The 24,389-nt window shown below is 36.7% G+C and overlaps 1 protein-coding gene across 1 annotated transcript in view; it reads right to left on the bottom strand.

The window, feature by feature from the left end:
- The window catches only part of LOC135219155 (uncharacterized), a 282,095-nt gene that overhangs the window by 25,146 nt on the left and 232,560 nt on the right, over nucleotides 1–24,389 (bottom strand). Inside the window, exons 5-6 of the mRNA XM_064255677.1 lie at nucleotides 16,883–16,972; nucleotides 12,953–13,047 (exon numbers count right to left, since the gene is read on the bottom strand). Coding sequence (XP_064111747.1) covers nucleotides 12,953–13,047; nucleotides 16,883–16,972 — 185 coding nt within the window. The remainder of the gene's footprint in view (nucleotides 1–12,952; nucleotides 13,048–16,882; nucleotides 16,973–24,389) is intronic.

Genomic DNA, 24,389 nt, shown 5'->3' with positions numbered 1-24,389 from the left:
CATTTATAATTTGTTGTGCAAGACAGAATGCATATGAGAAACCTAATTATCCAGTGATGCTTGTAATATGTAACGAGAGAGAGAGAGAGAGAGAGAGAGAGAGAGAGAGAGAGAATCTACGTATATTTCATTGTCAAAAGCCACATGGAATTAAAAACAAGAGGACAAGATTGATACTGGGTTCGTCTTTGCCAGAGGGTTCGCCCATTATTTAAAGGACAGTATTTTTGCAAAGTTGGAATATTAGAGGATGCAGTTTATTTTTAAGAAAAACGGCTTTTAACACACGAGTTTAAGATGTTATGGGGCGCTAAAAATTACCTTTCTGAAATATGCTTTGTTAACTCCTTGGAGCATCCGTGTTGCAATTTGTAGCTGCCACATACAGATGCTTTTCGCTCAAGTGGACCATTTCGTCCCTTAATTTGGCGAACGGGCGAAAGCCATCTTTTCTTCGTCCTGAGAAATGGCTTTAAAGATTTAGATAATATTCATAGCTTCCAATCAGGTCATCTTCTGAGGAAATTTGGTTTGAAAATGTGACAACACAGACAGCCGAAGTTTTGATATGTTACAGAGTATAAAATACTGAGTCACTTTGACCGGAAAAAAAAGAGGTATGCGTCAGTTCGTCAAAACAGGGACGATTGAACCAATGTTCTCATGCCTCAATTGTGACATATCATGACCTACAACAAGTTCCTACCCTTGTCTGAATATGGATGACAATCTGTAATTCATTGTATTTGGTCTGTTTTACTTATTATTATTGGTTATTGAGTCTGTTGTTTCACTGATCATACTTTGCAATTCATTTCAGTATTTATAATCAATCATGTTTATTTCTATTTGGTAAGATAATTCGTTGGTATTTCTACTTTTTCCAAAATATTTAGGGGAAGATTGCTGAAGAAGTTCATGAGTAATTCCATAATTTTAATGCAACAATTAGTGATTAACAAGAGAGAGAGAGAGAGAGAGAGAGAGAGAGAGAGAGAGAGAGAGAGAGAGAGAGAGAGAGAGAGAGAGAATAATAGTAAGTAGTAACATGGTTCCCAGCCACTGTCGCATTGGAAACTATGGTGGAATGCCACCAAATCGAAAAAGACTCTCTAGTGAGCTGGTAACCTACCTGAAAGGTAAGGTTTTGTGTAAAAAACGCTTATTTATTTTATGTACAAAAACTTGAGAAAAAAAAAAACTCGATACATGAATTCAAGATTTTAAAAAATGTAATGCTTCTCATTTATCTATGTGTTCTTGCTAGAAAAAAAACTATCTTTCCTTGGTAGAAAAAGAAACACACACTCACACACAGAAGTTGAAGAATTTTTTTTTTTTCTTTTGGTTTGTATGGTGCATTTACGTTGCTTGGAACCAGTGGTTATTCAGCAACGGGAACGACGGTTTTACGTGACTTCCAAACCACGTCGAGAGTGAACTTCTATCAGTAGAAATACACATCTCTCATTCCTCGATGGAATGGCCGAGAATCGAACCAGCGACCACCGAAGTAGGACGCTAATACCATACCATCCACGCCGCTAAGGCGCTGCCAAGAAGTTGAAGAAAGACATGTGAAGAGAAAGGAAGAAAGGTCCTTCTCGCATGGAAAATGGATGAAAAATAAAGCAGCCTTTGAAAACTCAGCCTTAGATCTTCAAACCTCGGCGACTTCAAAGGGCTTTTGTAGACGTTCCAGGCTCTTCCGCCTCCTGGACATCTTGATTATGATCCTTGTTGAATTTCGGGCTTTATTCCAATTCAGCTACAGAGAATCATTTCTTGGCCACAAAGCCCGGAATCTGATTTGGGACAGCTGAGGAAAGGTAGGATTCTTCATCAAATCTTACTTAGGGAGAAGGGTGGGGGAAATACGAGTGGAATTACGGTACAAAACATGAAATTGACAAGAGCGAACGCTCCGTCTGTTGTCCTACTACTATCTGATTTCACGGAACTACACTTTCAACATTATTATTATTATTATTATTATTATTATTATATTTGTTTGTTTGTTTGTTTTTTCGTTGCATGGAACCAGTGGTTATTCAGCAACGGGACCAACGGCTTTAAATGACTTCCGAACCACGTCGAGAGTGAACTTCTACTATCACCAGAAATACACATCTCTGACGCCTCAGTGGAATGCCCGATAATCGAACTCGCGACAACCGATCTTATTATTATAATTATTGTTATTCAGACGATGAACCCTATTCACATGGAACAATCCTACCAAAGGGGCCATTGACTTGAAATTCCGGCTTCCAAAGGAAATGGTGTTCATAGGAAGAAGTAACGGAAGGTAAAAGGATATACAGAAAGAAAAAAGAAAAAAAAATTAACAAATTAATATATAAAATTATAATATGTAAAACACTGAATTTAAACCAGTAAGAAATGAACAATTTAACCCAGAGGATTCTTAGTATGTTCTGTTCTAGGTACAATCAGAATGAGCAGTTAGGAGAGTGTCTTTACTGACATAATACTGCATCAAATCTTTATGTCATGTAACGACTAATTCCATACCAAACGGTACTAAAATTGTTTAGATATTTAGATTATTGTATAATGAATTCATTACAACTCCCCTTGTGTCAATTTTCGTCACTCATCAAGGTATCCCTGGAAACGCCCCGGTACAAAACCCTTCCTTACAAATTGGCATCGTGGAAATTCAGAAAAGATTTCGGTTTTTCTCGTGGTAGCGAATAAACAGGAAGAAGATGCTACGGCACTACCAAGTCTCACGATCAGAAACTTGTAGTAGAAGCTGTTTATATCTACGTGAGGTTATAATGAAAATGCATGAGAGTAACCGGATATATTACCACAGACGAGCGTCCACATACTCTCTCTTCATATATATTTATCAACAAATATCGTTTATATACTTAATTCCCTCTACCTCGGAGATAGGTGTCCACTGGAAGTCGCGAGCTCTCGTTTTCGGCGGTTCGATCCTATCTGTATTGGCCTTGGATCCTATCAACTATAATTCCCCTTTGCTAAGCATATAGTACGTAAATATATTATTTCCGAGGTAGACGATTTCGATATTAAACGACACTTGTAGCTTGATGCTTGTATATAAATCAAGGCGATGTGATAAAAAATCATTCATATTATATATATATATATATATATATATATATATATATATATATATATATATATATATATATATATATGAATAACTTGATCACGAAGTATATAAGACATGATGCTATGTATAAATAAAGGTTTTTGCCACGAAGGAAATAAATGAAAAAGCGAGATAGCCAAGCACTTTCGGTCTAGTGCGACCCTTTATTCAGGCACAACTGATCTTACAAAGGAAAAACATAGTCAAAGTAGGCTTATTATCCAAATAAATCATTTAATACCAACAGGTATCGATGTGAATGATTTATTGTCTAAATTGAATAATTTAGTGCCATCCATAAAATTCACTGTTGAAATTGAAAATAACAATGTCATCCCTTTCTTAGAGAATCTTTCCAATGTAAATTCAGTATTTATAGAAAACCCACAAATAATTTAACATATGTACATTTTTATTCTGGCCACCATCTTAATGTTAAAATTTCAATTTTTTCCTCTATGTTCCCACGTGCTTTGCGTATCACGAGTCCACAATATCTTGACCAAGAAATAGAATACATAAAAAATATCTTGACCAAGAAATAGAATACATAAAAAAGATAGGAAACGATCTCTGCTACCCACCTCATATAATTGATTTATGTTATCAAAAAGTTCACAAAAAGTTTTATAGTGTTGCTAGTAATGAAAAAAAAATGCCTAAAAATGTACTTAGCTTGCTTTACTTTCGTGTATTTGAAACCATAAAATCAATATTTAAATCGTTTAATGTTAATGTAGTGTTCTCTTATAACAATACCATTAAAGATATGCTAATTAAGAATAGTCCTGAAACAAATAACAACATCATTTACAAAATTCCTTGTAAGGATTGCCAATCTTTTTACGTTGGAAAGTCAAGTAAAAATTTATGTGTATGTATTAAGCAGCATATGTATTCAGTTAAAACAGCCCACACTTCAAATGCACTGTTTATCCGAGTGAAAAATCTCATTGTATTAATTGGGGTGATACCTCGGTAATTGCTAGATCTAATGATTATGTTTCAAGAAATTTACTGGAATCAGCAATTATACAAATCACTAATAAAAACAACCTAAATCTTAGTCTGGGATTGCACCATTTGGACCCGTATATTTGTAAAATGTTTATGAAGGACCTTAAAATAAATGAACTACTAATAAATTAGTCCCACATGTATATAGTTACTCTCTCTCTCTCTCTCTCTCTCTCTCTCTCTTCTCTCTCTCTCTTGCTCAATATATTTATATTCTTTTTTTCGTCTTTTCATAAATTTTTTTGGGGGAATATTTTGGTAAATTTCATGGTAATAAGTTGTATATGCCTCCTTGCTTTTTTTAAAAAATGTATTGTTTCCTGGATGAATCATCTGTTGACCACGTGTGTATCCTCCAAGATGTGGCGGCTTAAAATTCGCTTATCCTGCCCTCAGGCGTTTCCTCGTTTCTGTAGAGTGAAATCGACCTTATTGCTAATCTTGTAATGTCAGTTTGGATATTAAGCCTACTTTTACTATGTTTTTCTTCTGTAAGATCAGTTGTGCATGAGTAAAGGGTCGCACTAGACCAAAAGTGCTTGGCTATCTCGCTTTTTCATTTTTTTCCTTCGTGGCAAAAACCTTTATACATATATATATATATATATATATATGTATATATATATATATATCTATATATATATATATATTCTTTTGCATTGCATATTAGTGTTCATTAAACTGCAAAGCCCATCATAAAGTGTATGAATTACTTTCATTACTGAAATACGCCCTACAGCATCTACATAACGTAAGAAGAGAAAGAATCCAGAATCCCCAATAAAGTGGAGGTAAATGGCATCCTGCTAGCAGCAAAGGCCTTCATTAAGCATCTAACACCATTCTTTAAAATATGGATTAAAACGAGCTTTTACGTCTTCTCACTCTCTCATTTTTCGCGGAGGAACCGAGGAAGAGGAACAAGAAAACAAGAAAAGACTCTCTGGGTGTCTTTCTGGAGGATACAAAGATACCAAGTGTGAGAACGGGGTTCGATAAAGGGAAGGCCTGGGATGGCCAAAGACAAACATCTTATCTTTTTCTGCCGAATTTTGAAGCGAGATTCTCTGACGAAATTCCGAACAATTTACTGCATAGAACAGAGTAGAAGGGTTGGGACCTATTAGGTCATTCAGCGCTGAAACTGCAATAATTGATTGTAAAAAGGTGTAAAGGGTGGAAAAACTCGCTGTTGCACTATTCATCAACTGTTAGGAGAGGATGGAGGAGAGTAAGAAGAAAGAGAATACGAACGGAGGTACAGTAAAAGGAATGAAAGGGGTTGCCGCTAGGGGCCGAAGGGACGCTGTGAAGAACCTTAAGTAATTCCTACAAGGTGCACTGACGGTACCAACCCCATTCCCCCCACCCCCTCCCCAGAGAAAAATCAGATGAAATATCACATGTGAACCAAAAGTTAGCTTGACAAGAATAAGACCCTAAAATTAATTTATTAAAAAATCTTTTGGGAAGGTCGACGTTAGAGGGAGGCTCCCCCCCCCCCCCCCCACCTCTTTACAAAAGCCTTCTTACATTTTATATAGGAGCTCCATTAAACGGCTTAGAAGCTTCTTATTTTTTTTTTTTTTGTAAGAAGGCATGGAATACTACCACTGATTTTTCTAACCTCTTTGGAGAGGCACGAATGTCAACATTTTTTTTTTTTTAAACAAACCTCTTTTTTTTCACTGTCGTCTTCAACGGGCTGCTTCCCACCAAGATCACTTCTCGAATCTTTTCAATCTCTGGTACGTGACGAATTCCTTCCCTTATTTTTCTAAGGAAAGCCTTGTATGTGATCTCAGAGTAACTTATCTTTTATTTTTTTTTATTTAGGTTTTCATCGTGAACTTTTGAATTACCTTCGGGGATGACTGGTAGAAAACAAACTACATTTTTATTGGAAGGTCATTATTTCAATGTTTGATTGTATGGTGTTTTGACGTTGCATGGAATCACGGATTATTAAGCAACGGGACCAACGGCTTTACGTGGCTTCCGAACCACGTCGAGAGTGAACTTCTATCACCAGAAATAAACATCTCTGACCCCTCAGTGGAATGCCCGAGAATTGAACTCGTGGCCACCGAAGTGGCAGGCCAGGGCCAAACCGACCATGCCACTGAGGCGCTATCATTATTTCATTGGGGCAATTATATTATTAAGCATATATCCGTCTTAATACGAATATACAAGCCCATACATATGTGTTTGTACGGTGTAACCTATTATAATATATATATTATTATATATATATATTATATAATATATTATAAATATATATTAATATTGAAATATATCTATTATTATCTTAGCTACTCTATATCTATAATACTCTATATACCCGATAGATATATATAGATATGATAATATATATTATATACTATATATAAATTATATATATATAATCTATATATCTATCTATATATATATATATATATAGATATATATATATATACATATATATATATATATATATATATATATAGTATATATATGATATATATGACCGGGAAAGCGATCAGCAGTAATTACGTCTAAAAAAAAAGTTTCACCGTAAACAACTGTCACGTCTTAAATACGCAATAAAAAAGCGTACAAATGCGTATTTCACCATTCATAAGCACCGAGTCATTATACATATTCCGAATGCACTAAATATACAATAGTCGTGAAATACGCACCGGTGGAAAAAAAATGTTGCGGATTTTCATGCAGTTCTCATATTCCAAAATTGCATTTACATGTCTTCCTAAAATATATGAAGCAAGGTATATATATAAATAAATCTGAATAAACTAGGGGAATGTAGTCTATCTATAATATAAAATACTAACAAGGCAACAATGCAAGCCTTCAACTTGAGAGACGAAACAAAACCGAAAATGACGCATCCATGCCAACATGGAAATGATATGACGTTCCCAAAACGTCATAACTGACGTCATCTAAGCCTTTATTCCTTCCATTCTGAGAAAAACATTTCTCTTATAAGATCTTAGACACACACACAAACAATGCACGGAAGAAACAGATTCACCTGCATCTCGAGAGAGAGAGAGAGAGAGAGAGAAAAGAAAAGGTAATAATCGGGTAGGTGGTCACGCAAACCGTGAGTATTCCTGCAGGTGTTGTGAAGAAAAAAAGGGTGGTACATTCTCTCCATTTCTGGGAGGTAAACCAAAATAAAACTATATATATATATATATATATAGATATATATATATATATATATATATATATATATATATATATATATATAGTGTGTGTATGTGTGACTTTCGATTACCAGAACAGGATATAGACTATAGAATTTAGGCTAAAGGCTAAGCGCTGGGTCCTATTAGGTCATTCAGCGCTGAAACGGAAACTGACCGTAAAAATGTTTGGAGGGTGTGACGGGAGTTACAGTAAAGGAATGGAAGGGGTTGCCGCTAGGGGCCTAAGAAGGGGACGCTGCGCAAAGAACCTTTACTAATGCCTACAGTGCAATACACGAGGTAAACTGACGGGAAGGCACCCCACGGAGACTTTCGATTACTAAGTCTTCCTTTTAAAAAAAGTCCTTTAATCAGATCGGAATGAGCAAACATTAACTATTAAATCCAGAAGATCTGCGTCGAATAATTTCGTCACTCTTAATAATAATAATCAGAGAAAAATAAACCATCTAATATCCCTCAAATAATTACCAAGAGGAACGAAAGTTTGCGAAGAAGCTACTGTGATATGGGTGACTCACCGAACTGGTTATAGGATTTCTTTAGTGCCGCAATAAAAACAAAAATGGAAGACGTAATAATCGAAAGTTCTATTTTGTATATATATTTAGTTTTATTGCGTTTTACTTCCCAGAAATAATCTGGTGCGGTGGCAATGGGCCAAAGTGAGGCTTGAGAGCCCCTAGATTAAGTGAACGTGTATTGTTTCATGGGAAATGATATAGATTTTTTTTTATCATAAACTGTTCATTCCTTCGTTTCTCTCCTCTCTTCAGTTTCATCTTCAATATTATCGAGAAACTGGTTTATTTATATCGTTATTAATCTATAAGTTATTATATGATAATAGGCAAAACACAGAAATATGTTGGATCCCTATGAAGAGGCTCATAAGGCAGTCGAAGAGGCAGCCGAAATGACTAGATCAAACTTAAATATCTCTATTAATGATTATATAACACATAAAAATAAGTATTGTAAATAACTGGTAAAATATATGCAATGAAGAACCTGAAAGTAATAAATCTAAACTAACAGAACCTATGAAAGTTATCAATTTAAACAAATAAAACCAAATGTTAGAAAATGGAGTTCACCACAACAGAGAGAGAGAGAGAGAGAGAGAGAGAGAGAGAGAGAGAGAGAGCGAGAGAGAGAGAGAGAGAAACGCAAGTAATTCTGACGTCTCCGAATGGGCCATTCTTGTTTAACTCTCAGATACCTAATGAATAATAATACTTACAATAATTTATCAAGTGTACAGCTATGTTCGGAACTGATGCTACATGACTGAATAGGATTTCGTTCAAAATTCACTAACTGGCAACCTAACATACTCCATATTTATTTATTATTTCACTGAGAAAACACAATTATTGCATACAATAAGGCCATAGTATGTTCCATAAGAGTGAAACCTGTCTTATATTTCAAAACTGTAAGAAAACGTCACAGGCCGCTAAATTTCAGAAAAAACACTTACGAAACATTTTCAAAACTTTCGTTCACTTACTGCTGATGCATTTGACCAAAACGAAGTCAGTCATCAAACCTCAGTTCAATTGTTAAATAAACAAACGAAAAAAATTGTCATAACATAAATAATGCTTCCATATAATCCGAGACGGTTCTATCTGATTATTTTCATGCCTCAATGCTGAAAAAATGTAAACCTGTAAATACAAAAGTAGAATGCGCCAACTGATATCAACGTGCGATATCAAACTGGTTTAAGGTTAAACATACTTAGGTCTACAATGAGTAGCGACTATGAAATTATCTTGAAAATCATCTTGAAAAAATTTATTTTATATTTGTTAGAGGAATATTTGGATCTTCATACAAATAAAATTGCTTATGATATGTTTCTTAACTACTTCGAAAATGATGGCTTACGAGCAAATATTCACCTATGCAATTATTTTGTCCCTAGGCCTAGGTGTGTTAGATTTCTTTACTTTCCTCTTAACAAATGATGCTATCTACACATTCTTGCACTTCAAGTTACCTTACGGAAAGAATAAATTATACACCAAAAGCGAGCAGAAGGACTTTTAAGAAAATAATATTTTAAGCCAATTAAAAAACAATTTTTCCACGCGCATTGATATTAATACTAATAGATATTTCGATTAATAGCCAATCAGTAAGTATTGAGACAATCTTATTGAAGTAACTATATATATACAATACATTCATACATACATACATACATACTCATACATACGTACATATATATATATATATATATATATATATATATATATATATATATATGTATACATATGTAAGGTCCCCTTAGGGGAAAAAACCCATAATAAAGTAAGAATGAAGTAAAGAAGACGCGGTTAGAACACAGTAGGTGTAAAAAAAAACATGTAATCCAAATATATATATGCTTTGAAAAATGAACATGTACGATAACGAATAATCATGCTTTATATCTGTGTGCTATCATGATTTTTTTTTTAAATGTTAATTTAGAACAAGAAAGAAGTAGCTCAGGATTATCTAGCGCTCCGTAATGCACATCAATTCTAACGCAAGAGAGAGAGAGAGAGAGAGAGAGAGAGAGAGAGAGAGAGAGAGAGAGAGAGAGAGAGAGAATGTAATTTTGATTTGTTTTTCTGGAAAAACTGAGGGAAACGAACTGGAGAAAAATGTACAGTTCCTGAACTGATAAGCCTCTGGTTGGAAAACATCACGAAAAATGCAATTGGTAAAGGCATTTTTTTTTCTTTTTTTTACCCTCCCTGTGCAGATCAAAACATGAGCACAAAGCAGAGCCTATCTCTATCACCAACCCACGCACAGCACACCTCGCTGACTTAGTCAATTCCACCTCAAAGCAGAAAAATTCGAGACATTTACTTACTGAAACTGTCTAACAAGTTTCATCCAAATCCATTCAACCGTTCTTGAAATATCCTTTTAAAAACTAACTCATAAAAAACAGAATTTACAGTCTTCAAGTCCAACAGGAAAATATCGTTTTAGCTGAGAGGCAGTCAAGAAGTGTAAAGAACAGAACATAGAATTTAGACCAAAGGCCTCAGCGCTGGGACCTTTGAGGTCATTCAGCGCTGACACGGAAATTGACAGTAAAGAGATCTGAAAGGCATTTGTACTTTTAAGAAAAGGTGGAAAGTGCGATGGAAGACAGAGAATATGAACGGGGGTACAGTAAACGGAATGAAAGGGGTTTAGCTAGGGACCTGAGGGATGCTGCAATGAACCTTAAGTAATGCCTCCAGGCCTACAGAGCACCGCATGAGGCGAACTGACGGCACTGCTACCCTACGGGAAAGAAGTGTGAGAATGGAAGCTACAGACGTCAGCAGATATGCATACTTCGAATTGTGCCTCGATGCATTCACAGATGTTACTTCATCAACACAAATAAAATACTAATGTTATATATATACACTTGTACGCGGACAAACAAACACACGCTCAAGTAATTATGTAGAAACTTCCACCCAAACCCCCCCACCCCCCGGCCACCCCCAACCTCCCTTGAATAAAGCAGGAAGTTTGAGAGCGAGCCTCTCTCATGTGGAACAATATCCCCCGTGTGTGGAACACGTACAATTTCTGACTCAGTACAGCTGGAGAACCCTCACGCTATTTCATCAGTCCAGACAATTACACTGATGAGGCAGTGCGCTGCTCCCAAAACTTTTAATGAAGTTACGAAATAAATGTCGTCCTAACTGGCACTGTTATTTTGCTTGTAGCATTTTTTTTTTTTTTTTTGCTGGTGGGATGGAAGTTTAAATACTGGCAGACTTTTCTCGTATTGTAAGATGTGTTTACGTGCACAAAGAAGTATTTTATTGGACTCTGTGCGTTCATAAAGAGAAAATTGTGTACGCTTGCCAGAAAAAACTTATATCCTTGTATCTTACAGTGTCACACCAGAATACACACGAAACACATTATATATATTATATATATATATATATATATATATATATATATATATATATATATATATATATATCGAGCTACAATGTCCTTTAATCTAATTCGCTCTACCTCGGAATTAGTATATCATATATGTTAACCGAAGGGGAATTTTTTTAGTTCATAACTTGTAAGTCACTGAAGTTCTGATATCTCCTCTGTCCGCTGGTTCGGATCCACGCGAGGACGAAATTATTATCAACTAAATAATTCCCTTCGGTTATTATACATGAAAGTATATTAATTCCGATGTAGAGCGAATTGGATATTAAATGACATTTGTAGCATAATGCATAATATATACTATATATATAATATATATAGATATATATATATATATATATATATATATATATATATATATATAATTGCATAGCCACACCGAGACTCCTAACGTCTCCACTTCATCACTCGTTGGATAAGTTTTTCCCTGGAGCCAATTTGAAAATAGATACTGACTTAATTTCATGAAATTTAGGCTATCAAGCCAGACACTGGGGAACCTTCGACAATTCAGCGCTGAAGACAGTGGAAAGAGGGAGCTTTAGTGGTTGGAATTACAAGGACCTAAATGTGGAAATGGGAGGAGACCCAACAATCGTGCTAAGAAGTAATAGTTAGAGAGTATGGACAGCAAGATCGAAGAAAGAGGAAAGGAGTTAGAAGCAAAAGGCTAGAAAGTGGATGCAGCTAGATGCCGAAAAGTAATGCCTACTTTGAACCACTCGAGGTCCACAGATGGCACTACTCCCCATTCCCCTTCAACAGGGAATAAATAAAATAAGCTTTTCCCTTTATATAATACCAATTTTTCTGGGAAATTTCAAGGAATCAGAATGTGCCCTTGTTAACCTATACAAAGGTATACGTCCTGTGGTGCTTTGAAACATATGAGGTCTCTCCCCCGCTTAGAGGAATCAAGCATATGGTTATGTGATATTGTATATTGTATTATAAATCTGGAGTAGATGTGGGTCTGTGACAAATGTGTGTTGTTGTGTGAGTGTATGTATGTATATATGTATACATATTTATATACACATATATAATTGTAAACATATACATATATATACATTTCAAAAAATCACAATAACGTAACTGGAATAATTTGAAGTAATAAAAGTCCACACGATGTAAGATGTGTATTGAAAAATTGCTCCCGTCTTTTAAGAATTTTTTAATACACATCTTAAAATGGTGTAGACTTTTATTACTTCAATATATATACATGTATAAACACATATACATATGAGCAATATGTATATTTAATAATAAACACACACACACACACACACACATATATATATATATATATATATATATATATATATATATATATATATATGATTCGTCTTTAATCTGTACGCGTGATGCGAAGCAGATAAATACTTTATGTGACGTAGTCTTGAATTTGCTGTATATATATATATATATATATATATATATATATATATATATATATATATATATATATATATATATATATATATATACAGCAAATTCAAAACTACGTCACATAAAGTATTTATCTGCTCCGCATCACGCGTACAGATTAAAGACGAATCACTTTTAGCAACGATGCCTAAGGTCACATTACCTGTTGTCGCTTGAGTTCAATGTGATCAGTATCGACCGGGGGATGGTCACCTGCCTCCAGTCGCCCCTGTTCATTAGCATCCAGGTGAGAAGGTGCTGCAAGAGAGGTTACGATGACTATTAGATGGGGAAGGTAAAGGCAACAAATGCAGAGGGAATGTTTACTTGGAAAAATTCCACAACGCAATGGAAGTCATGATCAAATGTAGTCATCTGTACCAATGGAAACTAATCAACATGTAATGTAAGCTTTGTTTACACTAAAATACAATAGAATATAGAATTTAGGACAAGGCCCAAGTGCTAGGATCCATGAGGCATTCAATGCTGACAGATAAAAGGTCTGAAAGGTGTAACAGGAGGAATACCTCACAGCAGTTGCACTATGAATCAATTATTAGCAGAGAGTGGGAAGTAAGATGGAAGAAAGAGAATATGAACGGCTGTACTGTAAAAAGGAATGAAAGTCGCAGCGTCTTAATAAAGGTTTTACTTTGATTTTGAATTCTATTTCCGTGAGAACAGACAAAGAACATTGAGTTCCTGGCGCCAAACTAAATTACCGGATCATCATCTGAAGATTAGATTTTCGTTTTTCCGAGTACTTTGGAAGCTGACTTCAGAGAAACCCAATAAAGAGAGATGGGCATCCCACTGTCTGTACATAATTTTAAGGCTTTATTTATTGCTCTCATACCAGGATGATTTTACGCGCTATTTCGTATTTCATTTCTATTAGCTTGTAAGGTGTTTTGTTTATGTTAGTAAAACTGGGTGTGTTCATATGGTAGATAAATGAAAATATAGGCATTGGAATTTAAATAATTTTATAGCCAGCGATATAAACATGAGTAAAATAATATGAAAAACATAATTTACATATTTAATCACACTTCTTCTTTCTCACCGTTATCGCTACATGAAGCGGTCAGTTGCCTGATGCGTCTTCTCCTCAACTGTCTTCTATCAAAGGCATCATCCTCCACCAAACCTCTTCTCTCCATATCTTCCATCACTTTATCTCACCATCTAATTCTCTGTCTCCTTCTCGATCTTCTTCCTCTAACAAGTTCTTCCCAAGCCCTCTTCACTCTCTCCTCGTCGTCCATCCTCAACACATGCCCATACCATCTCAATCGTGACTCTCTTATCACCTCTGTAATTTTTACTAAGCCTGCCCTTCTTATTTTATCATTTTTCCAATCTCTCAAGCAGCGATATTCCCATGATCCACCTCAGCATTCTCATCTCTGTTCTCTCAAGTTTTACTTCCTCTTTTCTTCTTAGAGCCCATTTTCTTATCACATACCAGCTCAGTCACCTCTCTCTCCACTTCCCCCATGCAGCTTTTATCCTACTGTCAACTTCAGCCTAACACCCTCCCTCTTGACTTAAAGTACATCCTAAGTATTTGAATTTTTCTGCCTGCTTTATAATTGAGCCTCTTCTATCTTGTATTATTATTCTGTCTCTAGCTTCCCTACTGCTCAGCAAAACCTCTGTCTTATTTACATTTACCTTTAACCCACCCCTCTCTTAAGACTCTTGCCACTCTCCAACCTTTCTCTGTAGGTCCTCCTCATTTTCAGCAGTAATCACCAGATCATCAGCGAACAACAACTCCCACAGCTCTTCATTCCTGATCTCTTCACTTAACACATCCACGACCAGCACAAACAAAAATGGGCTTAATGTTGACCCCTGGTGTAATCTAACACTAACTTCAAAGTTTCCCTCCACTTCACATATAGCTCTTAATAACTCCAGCACCCATTTCTCCCCCTCTGTACCTAGTAATTTAATAATTTCAATTTGAACTCTGATGGACCTGGTGATTTACCATTCTTCATTTCTCCATCACTGGTCCCGCCACCCTCTGTGCTTCCCCCATCTCCTCTCTCTCATTTTCAAAAACAGTTGTTCAAAATACTCTCACCATCTCTTCTTAATGTTTTCATTCCTATACAATATATTTCCATCAGTATCCTTGATGACATCCAATTTACCCACATCCTATCTCTGCCTTTTCCTCAAGTTTGCAATCTTCTAGATATCCTTTTCTTCTTCTCTTGTTCCTAGTCTTTCATTCAACTGCTCTGCTGTCCTTCCAATAGCCTTACCAACCCTCCTTATCGCCTATCTTTCCTCTTCTCTGTACCTTACCTCTGCACTCTGTGCGTGCCTTAATTTCCAGTCCTTTAATGCTTTAGATTTCCTTTTAATTGATTCTTGCAACTCTCCATTCCACCACCACCTTTCTCCTCTTGACACTCCATATCAGTTGGTTCTTCCCACCAGTTCCTCTGTTTACCCCTCACATATTTCTTTTTGTCTGCCCAGATCTTTTCCACTTTTTCAGATATCTCTGTCTCACAGCCATCCTAAATTGCTCCCCCTTTTCTCCTTTATGGTCCCAAATCTTAATTCTAGATCTGCTCTTTCCCTTCTTGGGTTTCCTACCTCTCATTTTAAAATCGATCACTACCAACCTATGCTGTTTAACACACGCTGCTCCCAACATCACTTTGCAGTTTGTCACAACGCTTTTGTCGGCTCCTCCAGCCAGGATATAATTTATTTGGCTCTGCACTCATCCACTTTGGTAACTTATCAAGTACTTATCTAACTTTTGAAAGCCTGTGTTCATACAGGCCAATTCAAAACTCTGAGCCATCTCCAATAAATACTGCCCATCTTCATTTCTAATTCAAAACCCATGGCCTCTGTGTACCTCCTCATACCCATATCTTCTCTTTCCCACCCTACCATTCATATCAGCTCCTTTTATTAGTTTCTCCTCCTCTTTCACTGTTCTAATGGCAGCCTCAAACTCTTGTCTAAATAATTCTTTCTCTTGCTCTTGGCACCCCATCTGAGGAGTGTATGCTGATATTATATTTACTACCTTGTCCCTATTATTATTGGAATATCTAAAAGCCTATCATTTACTCTCTTTACTTCAACCACGTTTTCCTTCCAGTTGTTACTTACCATAATTCTAACACCATTTTTTCCCTCTCATGACCTGCTGTAATATATCTCATACACATTTCCTTTCTCTCTAGTTCCACTCCCTTTCCACCTAGTCTCCTGCACACATAAAAAATATATCTTCCTCCTCTCCATCACATCTACTATCTCCCTCAGTTTTCCTGTTGGAGTACCTACGTTCCACATACCTGCTTGAATCTTCCACTCTTTCACTAACTTCTTTGGCTGCAGTCGTGAACTGTGCGGTACCCCTTGCCCATTTATCACGCCAGTAGGGGGATTCAGACGTTCGTTGCTTACAGGGGACGCCATAGCCGTACTCATATTCTTTAAAACATCAGGCATGGTTTATTGTTTGGCAATGGGGTTTTTATAACCGCATGCCCTTGCTTTCATCAACCACATTTACTGGCAGTGGGCCTAGCCTTTGACCAAAAAGTCCACCTGCAAGGCAGCAGTTTCAACAGTTATTGGCAGTGGGCCTTGCCTTTGACCAAAAAAAAAAAGTAAGACTGCAAGGCTGCAGTTTCACAGTTATTTGTGGTGGGCCTAGCCTTTTACTAAAAAGTACGACTGCATGGCAGCAGCTGTCCTTTTAGTCGCCTTTTACAACCCGCAGAACCTACGATGGTAGTACTCTTACACCCCTACCACAGGGTACTACATATTACACGATTACTCAAACAAAAAGTAGTGAAATGGATTATTTACACAGGTAAAATGGGTGGAGGTACACACATATATATACATACATACATATATACTTCATATATATATATATATATATATTATATATATATATATATAAACTATATATATATATATATATATACACACATACACTTTCACCAGTTTTTAATTTCATAATTAAACGCGTTAATAACCCATTTCACGGATAATCATAAATTAATGCCAGTGTGTTATAGCTAAAAAAACTTACATTTCTTTTCCTTTTCCGATTTCTCGTCGCTGTTTCCTTCCTGATTGGCAGGTTTTTCAGCCTCTTTCTTTGGCTCCTGTTCCGCCATCCCTGTTGAAAGAAGAAGAAAAGAAAACGCTGATATGAAATAACAGTGGGTGTTGCATATATATATATATATATATATATAATAATATATATATATATATATATATATATATATTATATATATTCTCATGATGGACCCTACTCATGTGGAACAAGCTCGCAGGGAACACCGACTTGAAATGTTTAAGCTTAAGCTTCCAGGAAAGTGGTGTTCATTACAAAGAAGTTATAGAAGGTTACGGAAAATACAGAAAGAAGAGGCCAGCTATTAGAAAATATAGATTAATAAATATAGATAAAAATATAAGTCAATTATGAAATACAAGGAGAATTACTTTAGGATAGTAATGCACTGCATTACTATCCACAGGAAAACTGTTCCACAGTCCAGAGTGTGAGGAATAAAGGATCTCTGGAACTGAGAAGTTCGACAGTGCGCCACATTAACTACATACTGGTGCTTCTGCTGTTCAGCGAATCTGGTTGTTCTCGGCAGGCAAAGATGATCGGGAATCAATTGGGAATCTGACAGATCTCTATTGAATGCAAAAATATACATAAAACTGATCAGAAACGTTTCGTGGTTTCTTTGTATGGCGTTATTCAGTGGTTATTCAGCAACGGGACCAACGGCTTGACGCAACTTCCGAACCACGCCGAGAGTGAACTTCTATTACCAGAAATACACATCCCTCATTCCTCAATAGAATACCCGAGAAGAAAAGTTTCATGGATTTAATGTAATAAATTGAATAAACACAGAACTGGTGATATATAATATGCATTAGGCTACAAATGTCCTTTAATGTCCAATTCGCTCTACCTCGGAATTCATATATTTTCATGTGACATTAGCCAAGTCGGTAATGTCACTCAAGTCCTGATTTCTCGTCTGTTCGCTGGTTCGAATCCACGAGAGGACGAAATAATTATCAACTAAGAAATTCCCATTCTGTTAACATATATGAAAATATACTGATTCCGAGGTAGAGCGAATTGGATATTAAAGGATATTTGTAGCTTAATGCACGTATATGAATCACGGTAAATGTTGAATAAAAAGGAATTCCAAAATATATATATATATATATATATATATATATATATATATATATATATATATATAATATATATATATATATATATTATATATATATATACACATATATATAACGTTTTAGATATAAATTTCCAGCGGTCGACTAAATGAATGGAAATATATATTAATAATAGGCATATAAGCTTTTGTAAACAGTGAAATATACAATAAAAGATTTTTATTGTGTATTTCAAGCTTTTATGAATTTGTTCCATTATAATTAGTGCCTTAATTACAAAAAGTTACTTATTCCCTCTGTAGATGATTGGATATGGCATAGGACAAATTCTCATTTACCATTGCTCTTCCACTTCATATTCTCTCTCTCTCTCTCTCTCTCTCTCTCTCTCTCTCTCTCTCTCTCTCAGAACTGAAGAGATACAACACATCCCAATGTGGGAACTTCTTTACATAAGATATATGTGACACATGGAATAAACTGCCACCAGAAGTTGTCAACAGCAACAGTGTGGAAGAGTTTAAAAGAAAGCTAAACTATCATTAGGACACTGTGAATGATCAGTAAAACCTGCTCCTAGAGATAAGTGAGCACACGATGTCTCCTCGGATGGACTAACAAGTCTTTGAGACATCATAATCCTTGTAACTCCTTGTAACTCTCTCTCTCTCTCTCTCTCTCTCTCAACTTTTATGAAAAATTCTCCTTTCATCCCATGTTTCGGGAAATGCTTCTGTGAAAATATAGGGCTCAAGTATCTTGACACTTTTGGGTAGTTTATTTATTTCTTTTACTTATTTTAATTAGGCAGGTCGCCATTTGACACCAGATTCTCATATTTTGCCAAGTCTGAGCGGGCGAAGATCTACCCCTTTGATAGAGAGGACAATTCATTCAGTAAGTAATGGGACACGGTAAATGGGGTTAGTCTTTGTGCCAGCTGGACTTTGCAAAGCAGTGCAAATGGATGCTATACACAGAACATATATACTTATGAAGACATAAAATACGAATACGCACACACACATATGTATATGTAAATAATGAACACATGGGCACGTATCACAGAAAAATATTTCTGTCTCACATCGGGATCGAACCTTGGTCGTCCTCCGAACGACAGGCAAAGACGGTAGGTTCAGTCGGTACCATTTTGGCCTTTCGCTTGGGAGGCCGCGGTTAGTTCCTTCCAATGTGAGTCGATATATATATATATATATATATATATATATATATATATATATATATATATATATACATTAAGCTACAAATGTCCTTTAATATCCAATTCGCTCTACCTCGAAATTAATATATTTTCATAGACGTTAACCAATGGGGAATTTTTTAGTTGATGATAATTTCGTCCTCTCGTAGATTCAAACCAGTGCACAGAGGAGAAATCAGGACTTCAGTGACGTCTTTAACGACTCGGCCACTGAACTCCTGTGCACTGGTTCGAATCCATGAGAGGACGAGATCATTATCAACTAAAAAATTCCCCTTCGGTTAATATATATGAAAATATATCAATTCCGAGGAATAGCGAATTGGATATTAGAGGACATTTGCAGCTTAATGCATGTATATGAATAACGGTGATGTGATAAAAAGTGAATGAAAGTAAAACTCTACAGTATTCTTCGTCATCATTACACAAAGGTTAACTTTGCCTCTTTAAATTGACGAACTCCCTTAACTTCTGACTGCTTTGTTATATTCTTTTTGGGTGGGCTGCATTAGGATTTTTCATACCTGGACCTTAACTTCGAGGACTCAAGGGGGAAAAGAAAAATGTAATGGACGTGATAGAATTATCAACTTGCTTTTTTCGTATTTTCTGATGGGATATTTTTTTTTTCCAGTCAGTAGGATGGCGGTGACGTCGCTGCTATTATTTTTCTCGATTTCTTTGTATAAAATTAATCTTATCGTAATTCCCAGGCAATTATCTATGAGAATCGTTCCTCGTAACCCCTTTGCAATTATATTAAAAGGAACAACGATTTGAAATTCAAGCTTTTCTAAGAATAGTGTGATGTTCACTTGAAGGGAGTTACAGAAGGACAGAGGAAATACTGAAATATGAAATCAATTACTGCAAAAGAAAAAAAATATACATAAATACATCACTAAATGAATTAATATGAATATACAATTAAAATACAAGGAGAGGTGTTTTAGGATAAAGAAACTGGAACTGGAGTATAAATTTTAGGACAAAGGCCAAGCGCGGGGAACTATGAGGTCATTCAGCGCTGAAACGGAGAATGAGAGTAAAAACGCAATTAAATGTGTAAACAATTGTTAGGAGAGGGTGGAAAGTAAGACGAAAGAGAATAAGAACGGAGGTACAGTAAAGGGAATGAAAGGGGGTAAGGGAAGCTCCGAAGACCATCAAGTAATGCCTACAGTGCTCCGCGTGAGGTGCATTGATGGCACGACCATCCTACCGGGGAAATAAAGAAATGTTCCATTGCAATAGTGGCCGCCGGTGGATGCAAATGGATTAATTACAGCAATGGTTTTCAACCTGTGGGGACATTCCCCCCCTAGGGGAGAATTTTAGAGTTTCAGGGGGGAGGGGGAAATGTAACCACAGATTGGCAGGCTCACACTGGCTCTAGGGCCACATAAAAAGCAGTGTGCATCGGTCCGCACTACCGTTAGGTAATGCTAGGCTCTTTCACTGATAGCTTGGTGGGCGTCATGTCTGTCCGTCTGTCATTCAATCACGGCCAAACAGCTGGTCCTATGGGCATGAAACTTGGCAGGATTTTAGTAGGGAGCCCCCAAGATGGTTTATAATGGTGTTACATTCTACCTTCCCCTCCCCCTCCGAAGGGGGTGGGGGTGAGAAGGGATTCCCTAAAACAGAGCTGGTTCTGCCCGTGAAACGGGGCTGGTTACGCCCGCAGACTTAGTAGCTTTACGAATTTATCATACATAATTTCTGTATACATATGAATTACCATTTGGAAAATAATAGTCTCTAATTCTATCAACTACAATCCTATCTGTTGCTAAGATTATTCAAAATACACCTTTCCAGGAATCTAGGATTGCTAGTATAGTGAAATGGTGCATGGCCAAAAAAAAAAAAAAAAGTGAGAACCATTGAATTAGAGCCTTCATTCATTTTATTTCAAACGACAACAATGAATCATCTTTACCTTTCATTTTCTGTAGCTGGTGATGGCTCAGTGCTCTGGGTATTTTCCTCCTCTTTCTCCTCTGACAAGTGGATCTCTTCATATAGAGAAAAAAATCCAATTTCGTTTCTTAATTAAGTCTTTTCTCAGACGGGTGGGGTGGGGGAGGAGAAAGGGGAGGAAGGGGGAGCGGTTGTTATCGGTTCTCTGAAGCCCTAGATATCCATTTTTCCGTGACTGATATCCGCTTTCTAATAAACAGGCAAGGAGTTCCAATATTCTGCCATCGATAAAAAAAAAAGCAGCTCCATAGAAGAGTCTTGTAAAACGAGAGATAAAATGGGTGGTCGTGGAGGATATTTCACAATCACAGGAAATTTATCTGGGTTATTATTTCCTTTATTATATTATATCTAAAGGTGCCGTTTGTAATGACTGTCGCATATTTTATTAATATTCAGGAATTCCATTACTTCTCACACCTGGTATTCCTATAATATAGTAAAAATTAAGCAAAGGTCGTGACCCAGCCAGCATCTTACAAACACCTTGTCAGTAGACCGTATGCCCGTTGATTCCCTCCACCCTTCCCGCTACTAAGTTACTATTGTGGTGAATACAATCCATATTCCATCCAAGGTCCCTTCATTAAAGTCTGGCTTCTACACTCAAGGCATGATTGTCCTACGGACTACGGCACGGTTTGATTTGGAAATTGTTTTGGCACACATTCTCTTACTTTGTTTCATAAAATTTCATTACTGCTCTCTTTTAAACTTGCTCCCCTTGCAACTCCTTCAGAGCCTTAGTGAAGAGTTGTAAATTCCTGTGAATTGTAAAACATAAGTGTCATTTCATTTGGCATACCTTTATCTACTGCATGATTTACTCTTCCTGCCTTCCGCACTTCCCATTTAATGTTACTACTGGCTTGAGCAATCGGGTTATAGTGCGTTCCTGCACTGTAGATTAGGTGACCGTGCTTGCTGCATATTCCTCTGTGTTTCCACAGTGCCAGTCTCCCCTCAACTGCCATCATTAAGCAAGTTCTACTGAATGGAAGATTGGAGATTTAGAGGTTTTCCCAATAGTATATTTGCTTTGCTAGTGGTACTACTTGCTTTGTTTCTTAATATAATCACAGTGCCACGGAGCTAGTGAGTTTGGCTCCTGTGTACATATCTTCTGATTTAAATAATAATAATTTATTAAGTGAAACATTACTTTTCCTTTAATTTCCACTGAACTTAGCTACAAAGCCATTTATCCTATTCAGGTTACGTGTGTGGCCGGCAGTTGGATGCCCTTTTTACTCTATAGGTAAGCTTAATGTAATCTAATGATATGTTTCTCAGATGAGCTGGCAACGCAGCGAATAGAGAGAGAGAAAGTTTGAACACAAACTCAGATACTTTTGTGCATTATATCTATGTATTCGTTATAAGCATACTGTTTCTGTTGGTAATGTGCATGAAATATCTCTCTCTCTCTGTCTCTCTCTCCTCCTCTCTCTCATTTTTCGGGATTTCGTCAGAAGAGTGTCTTCGAGGTCTTACGTCGTATTTTCAAGGGTTATGCTAAGACAGGAAACAAAACCGTGTTTATGTTGCAGGTAACGCACTTAGGAATACGCTGAAAGCCTTTCTGGGGAGCCATCTGTGCGGAAGGCTAGGAAAGAATTTCTGACTCTTCCGTATTTGAAATGGCCTGGACTTGGAGGGGGCTGAGAGAGAGAGAGAGAGAGAGAGAGAGAGAGAGAGAGAGAGAGAGAGAGAGAGAGAAGGGTGGCAGGGAAATTGTTCTATGATGGTATATAAAGATATAAAGATATATATATATATATATATATATATATATATATATATATATATATATATATATTATATGCGTGTGTGTGTGTGTGTATGTAAAGGAACACACACACATAAATATATAATATACGCGTCCTTAATATCTGCCTTATAGGCATTCTTAATGCTACTCGACGTCTTCGCAATATATCTTCCTGGATCTCTCTTAGATTGTGACCCCCAGGGTTTTCAGGGTCGGTATCCAGGACAAATGCTTCTTGGAGGTCAATATATTTATGGTATTTACAATTTTTTTTCTCTTTTTTTCACGGTAGTCCCCCAACGGGCTTATACCAGACCGCCACAAAAGTGAATACATGCTGGGTTAAAACCCACGAAAAATCTAGTATCTTCTTCTCTATCTAGCAGTTTCTAAGTCTTCCTCTCTTCCTCCTTCTTAACATTCCAGAATTATACCTTCTCTTCACAATCATTCTGCCCTTCATTTTCTCCACGTGAATGAACCATCTCAAGACCCTTAATCCATTCTGTCACCTACGCTAATCTTTCTGCACTTATGCGTACTTCCATATTTCTTACACCTTCACCTCTTCTTATGCCACATTTTCTACATAAACACTTCGTTTTAAAAACGCCAATCTTTTCCTTTCCATTGCATTCAAAATGCACACTTCATTTCCATAAAGGAGAGTTGGCTCAGCAATCCTTCCATATAACCAACCTTGGTTACAATAGGCGTTGCGCTTCAAAGTCTTCAGCAGACACCTGCCACCGTCCTTGCTTCACCTATTTTGATTCATCCCCTCTTTTCACCTACTATAATCCACTGACTCTCATACAGTTGCACTCATCGACACTTACATTTGCCACCACTTATCTTATCATTCATTGCTTCAGTTTCCTCGTTTCTATTTATCCCCACAGCTGAATTCCTCTTCAAAAACAACTCAAAAATGTTCACCTGTTTCTGTAGTTTAGTCACTGTCTCCTATCAAATATCAACTAATCCATATACATTCATGGCTCCTCCACATTGCACGGTCATCAATTCTACATTCACCTCTTTCCTGAATACATGCTGATGGTCCAGTGGCTAAGATCTTTGGTTCAGCAAAAGGTGCAGCTTCGATTTCCAAGCAAGGTAACATTCTTAGGCTAATTGCGTTAAATAACATTGAGCCCTTTTGACCTGAGTATTGAGCAACCTTATCCCAGAAGTCTTGGCGTAAACCAGAAGCCCAATACCTACAGTAGATTCACATCAACCGTGCATCTGATGCCTAGGCCAGCCCATTACGGCGCTTCTGATTGGCTGTTGATAAGCCCATGACAGGGCTGGAAACTCTCAGTCTCTCTCTCGAGTTCACATAGGCAGAATGTATGTTCCACCTCTCCTAAGGGA

This window comes from Macrobrachium nipponense, chromosome 1 (assembly GCF_015104395.2).
Source record: "Macrobrachium nipponense isolate FS-2020 chromosome 1, ASM1510439v2, whole genome shotgun sequence".
In the NCBI taxonomy this organism is placed as follows: Eukaryota; Metazoa; Arthropoda; class Malacostraca; order Decapoda; family Palaemonidae; genus Macrobrachium; species Macrobrachium nipponense.
This window is presented reverse-complemented; position numbering and strand designations above follow the sequence as displayed.